Here is an 11041-nt window from a genome sequence, read left to right as displayed (position 1 = left end):
TTCCAAACTATCCCAAACATTACATTGTTTAATAGCCAAATACATGTATTTTAATTGTGTAATTTCTTACATTTGTACAATACATGTTTTCGCTCATTTTGACAGTGCCCGAACGACTTGAAAATGTACATTTCCTTGACACCAACACGGAACAAATTTAGGAAGCCACAAAGTGTAGTCACATCTGTAATGAAAGTTGGACAGCAGAATTTTACATAGCAAACAGGATCAGGAAAGCAACCATCAAACAGAACAGTCCCATGGCTTCGGACAGGGCAAATCCCAGGATGGCATAGGAGAAGAGCTGCTGCTTAAGGGATGGGTTCCTGCAAAAGGAGAAGAAAGAAAAAGGTCAGGGATCTACAGTATACAAAATTATCCACTCAATTATACTGAATACAGCATTGATCCATAAAACACATGCAAATAACTGATGCTCACCTAGCATAGCCAATAATGAGGCTGCCAAACACGGTCCCAATTCCAGCACCGGATCCGGCTACACCGACAGTGGCGGCTCCGGCGCCGATAAACTTGGCTGCGGTGTCGATGTCCCGGCTCACCGCGCTTGTCTGGAAGGCCCTCAGTGTTACCTGAGTGAGGGGGCTCTGTGGCATCACAGCAACAGTGCTCTGGAACGAAAATGGCCCAAAAAAAATTAGTACGAGGGCTTCCACAACCAGTGTATACCCCGCATATTCACCCTTTCCGTGCTCAAGCCAACTTCATGTCTAATAAAACTACGGGGCTTTGGTGCCAATTTGTGGCATTTTAGTGCCAAGGAACTATGTTGAAGCAAGGGGAGGAGCTTCTTTTTGTCAGGTCATGGCCTTGTCTATTTCAATAGGTGCTTTATCACCATCTTGTGGCATCTATAGACAAGTACATTTTTCCGGTCGCACTGGATATACTCAGTAAAAAAAAAACAATGTCCTATGAGATTTTTCTACTATAAAATGTGCATCGACTCAAAAAAGTCACAAAACGCAGCTTGCTACATGTGAAGTAGTGACAGGCAGGGATTAAGTCAATAGCCGTTCACCTTCTTAAAGTAATAGGCTAAATCATATTTGGGCAAAAAAAAATATCATCTTGTTTACAAATCTATATCGTCCTGTGTTTTTTCTTTTTAAGACAAGAAAAAGGTTGCGCTTTACTAGTCAAGGTTAAGCAGAACCTTTTTTGTCTTAAAAAATAAAAACCACAAGACGAAAAATCACATTATGACAAAAAATATGTTTTTGCCTTAAACATCTCGGGATGCTGGCCATCTCTGCTAAAATCGGCTACATCCTTAGTTTAACTGATCATTCAATTATACCTGTGAAATTAAAGGATTAATAAATATAGTATAATCAGTATATGGTTCAGTTTTCCTTTTCTGAAAAATTACTTAGGCTATAATTTTAGAAAGGTGACAACGTGCAACATTTACGACAGGTATCTTCAGTCAAAGCTACCGTAGGCTCAAAAATGACTTGGTTGAGTTCTCGCTCTTTGTATATTAAAAAGCGGCTGAAATCGCAGCAGGTATGGTTTAATCTTGCTCAAGAGCCACCAGTACACATACATTCTTACCTCTGTGACCTCAGGCCTGGACAGCACAGAGGCAGACAGGGGTCTATAAAGAGCCCGGGAACCAGCACGGACCTGCAACAGCACAGTACACAAGCCATATATTTACTCCATTGGTATATCAACAGATACGCAATAGATGAAGAACAATCACTCAGAATGATAATCAACACAGCATAATCACTCTGTATGACCAGCAACATTGCACAAGTCTCAATAGTGGCAAACCTGTAGCAAGTGAGGAAAAGCTAACCGTAATCACTCATTTAACTAAAGTGTCCATCAACAATCTTCATTAAAGTGAGCTAGAACAAGCATAAAATGTTGTTTTCTAGCAGCTTTAGGCTCTATGGTAGCGTAGGCTAAATGACCTTAGCTAGTAGCCCTCATTGTTCATGATAGCTGCAGGTTAGGATAGAAAGCTAATTGTAGTTTGTGATGAAAGTGAAATTGCTTTGTTGAAAAATAAACACTGTATGGAATGATTGTATGAAAACGACCGTCAAAGTCCGTGTTAGCATTAGCCACATAGCAAAGCTGCAGATACCCTTGCCAATTCAAGCTGCTGTCAAGTTCATTCATAGGCCCACCGCGGTTTGACGGTGATAGTCAAGGCGTAGGGCTTCATTTTAAAGCGTTAAAATGCACAGACGGCGTTAAACTTACCAGAGCCGGCGTGGAAACGAATTTTGCACAGGCGTACATTTTCTACTTCAGGTAGTTTTTAACCGGTTCGGTCAAGTCTGGTTGAAGCCCGGGTCTCTCTGAGGGGGGAAGAGCGGACAGAACTAAGGTCAAACGGGTGTTAAAATGCTCCACAGAGAAAATGAAGAAATTCGTATGTACATCGATATCTATTCTCCAGCCTATCGCACTTTGCATGCATCAATTCTACGTTTGACAAGAGGATGAGGAGGGATATCGGATGTTTCTCACACGGACAACCATTACACACTTACCGACTGCAGAGGTCGAAACACAGTGGCCGAATGCGCATGCGTAGCGGGATATATCCAGAGACCCGGATGATGAGAGGAAGGTCATTTCAATACAACTTTATTTACACGAACAAATAGCAAAGTTATTCATCTACCAAACCTCAGCTTGTTTTTTATTTATTTATCATAATATATGAATGTAATCAATAAAAATAAATATGTATACATTTAAAAATAATATATTTGTATTCATAAAAAGTATAATATATTTGAGGAATACAAACGATGACTGTAACAAATAGTTTTAATGAGAAGTTTAACTGTATTTTTCCCTCTTCAAAAAAAAAAAGAAAAAAAAAAGCATCTTGTCCGAGTGTACTTACCATCATCACCGGTTGTGACGTTAATTTAGCACGCAGTCCTGAAGGAGAAGTTTCTCAGGATCGTATGGTTGCAGCTTACTTAAAGGCTGATGGTGGAGCTGTAGGACATAGCAACATGATACATCACTAGGCGGATTTGTAATCATGACAAAAGACTTGGCAGCAGCTGCTCTGTGATGGAAAAGTAACGAGCGCAGGGAGACGCTCTTTGCTGAATTTGAAGAGAAGTACAGTGATTGCAACACTTTCACTTAAAACATGACAGACAAGACGGATGGATTGATATGGAATTATCAAGTGCTAACACTCAGTATGCAAAACTTAATACAATGATGCCACTGATTTGTTCTTGAATGTCTATTTTAACATTTTTAACAGCAAGCACACAAAAAACTACAGTATTTTTGTACCCATTCCTATGTACAGACTAACTAACACATCCTGAAAGCATGTCCTGCAAAAATAAGGTAATTCTAGCAAATGCCCAGTAGAGGCCGCAATAGAGTCTAATGAAGGCTGACTTTTAATTTTGGATAAAAGCCATCAACAGAAAACATTGCTTCAGGATTTACAAAAACAGACATATATATATATATATGATCCTCATCATACACAAATCAACAATCATCTCAAATAAATTCCAATACCTAAATGAAAATGAAAAATAGATACCTAGATAAATAACTTTATACATCCACAAGGGAAATTCACTGTTCTCTTCACAATGTCCACATAAAAGCACACACTATTACTGATAAGAATAAAAAAAAATAAAAGAATGAAATTTAATGCAATAAAAAATATTCATTTCCCTCACAGGATTACTAGAGTACTGTATCGATCAATCTTGCTATCATACAGTCTCGTTTTAAAAGTGTGCTGCTAATTTTCCATGCCTGTGATTAAAGTCTCCATGTAGGGCAGCGCCACTCAGAGGCAGCCGCTCCTTACAGGTCAAAGCTAACCATATGATAAAACATGAACTTTACAATGAATTAATTGCAGGCCGGCGCATATCAGAGCGGCCGTTAACTACGCCGGGTCAATGTCACACTGTCTAATTAACCGGGCCCTGGCAGTGTGGTCCTACACGGCTGTGGAAGGAAGGTGGAGAGAGGCGGCGGCCATCTCACGCGCACCCCCACCCTTTCAACACCTTCCCACTTCCTCCCATTCAGAAGCGAGCACGCACCCGCTGTCTGACTTCTTGCGTAGAACACTGGGAGACATTGCATTTGCATGCCCGCCCCATCAAGCTGGATGCACTCAGACTGGTAATAAAAGGCATTGACCCCCTTAACCTTTATGAATTACAATTTGTGCCTGCAGCGCGTCCTGTCAAGAGGCCTCAAAAAAGCAGGCACCTCGCTCGGGCGGGGCGCGCGCGTGTTGTTTTGCAGTTGTTAAGGAGAGGGGGAAAAGGTTTTTACAGCTCCTCGTCGGGGCTCCTGACAAGCGGGGAGGCGGCGGCCTGACAGCGGAAAGCGGCGTCGGGGAGGGACTGCTCCTCGCTGATGGCTCAATGCTAATCTCCATTCCTGGATGCTGCATGGAAATACATACACAGGGCTCTTTTCTTTTGTGTATCACTTGCCTGTAAGGCTACACTTGATCTGTGTTCCACCTCACCTCTCTGTCTCACATACCAAAGCAGCTTCTTTTACTTTCCAAGAGTTCAAAGCAGGTAGACTGTGATGAAAGCATATGGCTGCCTTTTTACTCAGCAGCTTGTCTGCATGATAGCAAATAGCAAGCTACATCTGTTTTAAATATCTGAAATGTAAAAATGAAACATGACTTGAAAGACTCACACATGTTCCTCAATGATGTTTTGCTACAAAGATGCACCACATGATGGCTGTTTTTGCCAGGGGTTCTATTATTGTGGGTTCTGTTCATCCAGTAAACCCTGTGATTAAGTGGAACCGGGATTTGGGTGTGAAAGTTTTTGTATTTTTTAAATGATTTTTGCTGTTGCTTAAGTGTTGAAAGTTTTATGAATATAGCACTGATCACCTTATCCGCACCTTATCCCAGACCATCAAACTGCACAGGAATTAACTCATTCACTCCCAGCCATTTTCACTGAAGCAACCCCCTTTGCTCCCGGCTGTTTTACTGGATTTTGACTGATTTCGCAAGGCCCAGAGAATATTGTGTTCTATTGCTATAAAAACATGGAATCTACCAAAAGAAACATTAGAGTCTGAGAGAAAAAAAAGTATGTTTCTATCTGTTTCTGTTTTGCAGCAATTAGCATTAGAATATAGCTAAGTTTCTTCATTATTCACAAATCTGTTTAGAACTGTGGGTAAATTAGCTTTTTTCAACATGGCCCTAGTTGATCTCTTTTGCGCTGCTGCCGTTTTTGTAATAACTACCATTTCTTCAAACGTTCTCTGCAGTTGAGAGGCTGCGCCAAAGCCTTCTGTATGCTCTAGCAAAAAAATAAAAAATAAAAAATAATCATAAAACGTTTAAACAAGTCTTTGAGACACTTAAAACATTTAAAATATAATGTATTTATACATTTTTGGGAGCCCACAGAATATTGTGTTCTATTGCAATAAAAACATGGTACCTATCAAAAGAAAGATTAAAGTCTGTTCTTTCATTAAGGAAAAAAGTACATTTCTATCTGCTTCCGTTTTGCAGCAATTAGCATTAGAATATAGCTAAGTTTCATCATTATTCACAAATCTGTTTTAAACACTGGTGAAAATAGCTTTTTTGCAACATGGCCCTGGTTAACCTCTTATACTCTGCTGCCACCTTCTGGCCGTTTTTTGTAATAACTACCATTGCTTTAAGCGACCTTTTCAGGTCAGAGGCTGCATCAAAGACGTCTGTATGCTCTAGCATAAAAAAACAACAACATAAAAAAACGAATAAATACGTCTTTGGGACCACAGCAATATTTAAAATAGAACGCTTTTATACGTTTTTGGGAGCATATGAGTTAATAACAACAGGCCTATTTTATTTGACCACAATTTTACTTTTACTAATAGTAACTCAATATTCCTGTTTTGCCTTGTGTTGTTAACTATGTGGAGAAGTATTTATTATTATTATTATTATTATTATTATTATTGTTGTCTGACTCACCTAGAATTCAGAAAGTGTTGCGTTCTTGTATCACCCCATCCCCATGCAGCTTAAGGAAGTGTCCCTTTGGTTTTGCTAAACTGTGCTGGACTTGCTCAACTTGGCATCGCACATCTTGCAGTTAGGATGCTGACTCACATCAATCAACTCTATATTTATAGAACACTTTAAATCAACCACGGAACTCAGGGTTCAACAGATACAACGAAAACAGCGGAGGCCCCAGAATTGAACCCTGTGGAACACCGCACGTTCCGTTATACATGTCAACTCATATTGCACATTTTTCGTCTGACCACTTTTTTTTTTGGTGCTCAACATAGTTAGTACGAAGGTGCAGCAATAATAAAGAAATCACACGACGCACCATCACAAGTCGACTACCGAGCACAGCACAGATAGGCCAAGCAATGTAGCAGCCCAGAAAAAAAACCCTCATTTGCATGTATTTAAATAAGTGCTAGTATGAATTTATGGATGGATTACTTGCAATCAAATGACGTTTCTTTACACGGCGGCGACTTGAACACCTTTCTCCCAAACACAAGCACAGCTCCTCCTTCCTTCCTCTGTTCAACATCAGGAAATGCAGACATGCAGTGACTGTGTGAACACAAGCGTGGCTGACAGGGGCAGCTGTGCGATGATTGGTTTACGGAGCAGCGCTTTCTCCGGTGTCTTCAAGGTCACCGAGATTTACAATCAAACGCCTTATGACACTTCAGTAAAAGCTGATGACAGAATAAGAAAACAACACGGCCCTTCAGAGGAATCTTCTTGACCTCGTAGCGTGCGCCATTACCGGAATTGTACTGTTGCCTGTTTTTACGGCGTGCCGAGAGAAGATATACACGCCCGTTTTAGCACACAGAAGGCTGTTAAGGCGACATATGGGGAATCTATTTGATTGACATATATATGACGTGCTCCGGATAGTCGATTAGGAGAATGCTGTGCTTCAATCTCCAGTCAAAATGCATTTAGAGTCTCCTTTCGAAAAGAGCAATTAAATATTAAGACCATTGTGCAATACTGGCGTGCTGCCCCCTATTGAAATATTATTGCCATTGTTGATGGTGATTTACTGTAATCAGCGTGACACATAGTAGATAGACACTGCGCATGTGCGTGACTCTTATCGCCATTTTGATTTTGATGAGGTCCATTTTTATAACAGTCCAAGCAATTCAAGGAGCTTGGAAAATAATGTGATTTAAAACTAGGGCTGAATGATTTTGAAAAATAATGTAATTGTGTTTTAACATATACATAATGTATGTATAAAAGAAAAACCAAAATAAATCATACTGACCGACGGAAATGAAGCCCATTTTTACCCCAAATTGCAGCCTTTGCTAATTGAAAATTGCATTCTACTACTTTCCGATGTCGATTTGAATTTGATTAACTCATTCACTGCCATTATAGACGAACTGCGAATATAGACGTCAAATATTCATTTAAACGATTTCTATTAGTTTAACATTTTTTTCCACTTTTGAGTATGAAAACCTAGCATTTTTTTATTGTACATTTAGAACAGATATACCATTTGTAATTAATCGTGAGTTAACTCGTGGAGTCATGCAATTAATTACGATAAAAAAATTTAATCGCCTGATCTTTTATTTTTTTAAATCACGTCAAGCGATTACAATTTTTTATTGTAATTAATCGCATGACTTCAATTGTTAACTCACGATTAATCATACATTTTATATCTGTTCTAAATGTACAATAAAACATTCTAGATTTTCATACTCTTGTTAACAAAAGTGGAAAAAATGTTACACTAATAGAAATAGTTCAAATGCATTTTTGACGTCAACAGCCGTCAATGGCAGTGAATGAGTTAATTGTTCAGCCCCAATATTAACACAAGCTGTGTTTCAAAACAAATACAGTATCAACGCAAAATTTGAAGCATAAGCTGATATGCAAGGCGTTTTTACTTAACGCTCAAATGTAAAGCTGTTGATTATTTATTTTTTTTTTATGCGAGGCATACGTTTGCAGTTTATTGTGTTCAATCACATCACTTTAAGCGAGGATGAACTTTTTTTCAATCTCTTATATTGGCTGTGTTTACCTCGAGATGTTTACTGCAAACGTCTCTGGAGCACACCGTACAGATTTGGGGGAATATGAGGCTGTCCCAGCAATTCTTAGTGGGAGAGCCCTTCCTGCTTTTAATGGCCTGACCTACATCCCAGTTCAGAGAGCTAATAAAGGTCGTCTGGTGGAGGTCCTGGAGCTGCACAATGTCACTCACAAGACGCCCGACTCAGCAAGATCTGGAATGCTCAATTAGTTGCTTTGCTAGGCCCCATTAATATACATTAGCTCTCTTTCCAATGGTGGTCACAGAGGAACGTCTTGCTGCTGGCGACTTATCGGCCAGGCAACACTTAAAACTCTTTTCGGCACTCGTAAAAAATACTCTTTAAATATTCTTTAAAAGCGATTTAGTAATTATTTTTCTAAATGTTTTATTACCATATTTAAAATAATAATACGGCAGACATTTGATATCATTATATTTATGTGCGAACAGAAATAATGTAATGTATTTTTAGTAAGAAAAATACCACACTGTTAAAGGTGTGCATCTCTCCAATAAAAGACGATTCGATATGTATCTCGATAAATGGGGTGCGATACGATTCAAGGACGGTTCATTTTGAAGTGGAAAGATTTGATTTGGTGAGATTACGATACGATTTGTTATTGTTGGGAGAGCCTCATAGTCCATATAGATATATATTAGGGGTGTGCATCTCTCCAATAAAAGACAATTTGATATGTATTTCGATAAATGGCGTGTGATACGATTCAAGGACGGTTCAAGTGGAACGATTTGAGTCGGTTTAATTGGAGCATTTATATATTTATATATATATATATATATATATATATATATATATATATATATATATATATATATATATATATATATATATATATATATATATATATATATATATATATATATTAGGGGTGTGCATCTCTCCAATAAAAGACGATTAGGTATGTTTCTCGATATATTTTAATGTGTAATGATTCGATCCACACACATCTAAATCAAAACTGCTGCTCCGATTCAAACCGGTTGTGATTACACCTAAACACAATGTGATGCTGCGCTTTATAAAACATACTTTAATCATTAAAGTATTTAAACCATTTTAGCCATATATTTTTTTGGGCTTCAATTCAATGACATTATATTGCGAGAGCCTGCCACAAATTGTTCTTTGCAGAGGATAAAGAACATACACCTGTGATTATTGTACACAAGAGCTATATCAACATGTTTTGCCTTCACATGTCTAAAAGCGTACAGCATGCTAAATACAGCTGTAGCAAATATCTGACGAGAGTCAAAAATATTAGGAGCTGCCGCAGTACTGTTGTCCACCACTGCAAACTACAACCACAATGATAAAGTAATAGCCTCAATCCAAGCTGAGTAATCTCCTACTGCTCTTATCTTACTGCTGCAACACGACAACAGAAGCCCACACGCAATCTGGTACCACTCCTCTCGCACAATAAAGTGATCTGGCACCCTCGCCAGCCGAATCAATCATGGCACTTTATTATCCTGTCACTGGTGTGCTTCCTGCAAGTGTGTTTACCCCGTCCATGGCCCGGCCCGGCGTGGCTGTTCAGTGTACATTAAGACGGACATAATTGAGATTGTGGGCGTCCCAACGTGCAGGGCTCAACCTGTTGTCGTTAATCTGTCGTATTGCGGCAGCGGTCAGTCCACCTTGAAGGCGCGGACGGCGCTTTGTTGTTCAAGGCAGAGGGTCGCACCTATTTGAAGTTTATTGCTTTGCCACCAACGGGGAAGCCAAAGAAAATGGCATCAATCACCCGAGCCCCCCCCCCCCCCGGATTTCAATTCCTCTGCTGTGCTTCTAATCCGTGTTAGGTGCTTTATGATCGTGAGTGATTCTCTTGCATAACTCACCTCCTCTTTGCTGGAGTGAAGGATCGGAGGCTATCACGGAAAATAAGTCGCACAAGCATCAGTTCTTCATTCGTCTTTGTAATAAGCTAAATTATGCAAGCAATCAATGTGGAATAATTGCTAACAGCGACAGCGTCACATTCCTTTTGCAAATGAGTTTACCTTCCTCACCTTATAGAAAATTACATCTCTGGAAAAGAAGTTAGAGAATAACCCGATGTAAATGAAAGCTTGGATTCTGTTGGAAAGCAGACTTTATGGAATCACAACTCGTTAGAAATAATAGCTAATTCCTGCCTCGGTTGGCCTGCTATTAATTACCTGGTAAATGAGACCTGTCCGTTCTCAAAGTGGTTGTGAGGTTTTCGCCAAAGAAAAGCAAGTAGCGATCAAAGTACATTTCTGTCATCATAATTCTAATTGTCAGCATCACCTTTTCCAAGATTAGAATCCCGGGTTTTTATTAAGTGGCTCAATTTGCCGTCGTTTCGCATTCCCCTCGTATTATGACAGTGTCATTCATGCGTGCTTGTTAATCCTCCTGTGCAACGTGATTTATTCAACATGGAAGCAGGAGGAGGCTACCATGAAATTGCATTTAATTGATGGCTATAGAAAACATCTAAAAGGTAATCTGGTGTCTTTACACCCAACAAATAGCAGCAATAACCACAGTTGGCTTTTCTTTTTTTTATCTCATCATGCCAACCTTTTAGCTAGCCGTGATTTCATTCACATTGCGAAAAACGAGGATGTAAGGATCTGGCTCTGTCTTCACAATCGGGCTTCTTTTATAGCACGCCGTTATATCAGCCCGGAGACTCATAAGTTACGAAATGTCAGGATCCTATGCATTCTAATTGAGTGTGGAACAGTTAATGGCTGTGGAAATTCAGCCGCTTGACGTCTTATTCCCCCGCGTGCTGTTACACAGCCGAGCCCATGAGCCTCAATTAAATGACAAAATGGGCCCATTCTTGAAAAAAACAATAAAAACAGCAGCATGTACGCCGATAATTCCGTGTCTCACCTTGAGTCAACAATGGCCGCAACCGGCACAA

At 39.5% G+C, this 11041-nt stretch overlaps 2 protein-coding genes across 4 annotated transcripts in view; both read right to left on the bottom strand.

Moving 5' to 3' along the window:
• Nucleotides 1-173: 173 nt before the first annotated feature.
• On the bottom strand, nucleotides 174-2604 carry atp5mc3a (ATP synthase membrane subunit c locus 3a). Of its 2 annotated transcripts, none has more exons than XM_086091490.1 (5): nucleotides 2535-2604; nucleotides 2242-2339; nucleotides 1579-1650; nucleotides 442-632; nucleotides 174-326 (listed from the first exon to the last, which is right to left on the bottom strand). In XM_086091490.1, the coding sequence occupies exons 2-5, from the start codon at nucleotides 2278-2280 to the stop codon at nucleotides 212-214; spliced, it is 417 nt and encodes a 138-aa protein (XP_085947616.1). In that variant the 5' UTR covers nucleotides 2281-2339; nucleotides 2535-2604; the 3' UTR covers nucleotides 174-211. The 2 variants fall into 2 exon arrangements, with proteins under 2 accessions (XP_085947616.1, XP_085947617.1); XM_086091491.1 differs by having other exon boundaries at nucleotides 2422-2551.
• Nucleotides 2605-3002: 398 nt separating this feature from the next.
• The window catches only part of LOC147164787 (uncharacterized), a 104144-nt gene continuing 96105 nt past the window's right edge, over nucleotides 3003-11041 (bottom strand). The window contains exons 5-6 of one of the 2 annotated variants that reach the window (XR_015096703.1): nucleotides 4526-4669; nucleotides 3003-4441 (exon numbers count right to left, since the gene is read on the bottom strand). Coding sequence is in view for 1 of the 2 variants with exons in the window: in XM_086091492.1 (XP_085947618.1) it covers nucleotides 4235-4441 (207 nt within the window). In the remaining variant the exon portion in view is untranslated. The remainder of the gene's footprint in view (nucleotides 4442-4525; nucleotides 4670-11041) is intronic. The other variant, XM_086091492.1, reaches the window with a different exon arrangement.

The sequence above is a fragment of the Leptonotus elevatus genome, chromosome 12 (assembly GCF_054856555.1).
Source record: "Leptonotus elevatus isolate MCC_2025b chromosome 12, RoL_Lele_1.0, whole genome shotgun sequence".
NCBI lineage: Eukaryota > Metazoa > Chordata > Actinopteri > Syngnathiformes > Syngnathidae > Leptonotus > Leptonotus elevatus.
Note: the sequence above shows the minus strand (reverse complement) of the source record. Positions and strands in the feature narration are given on the sequence as shown.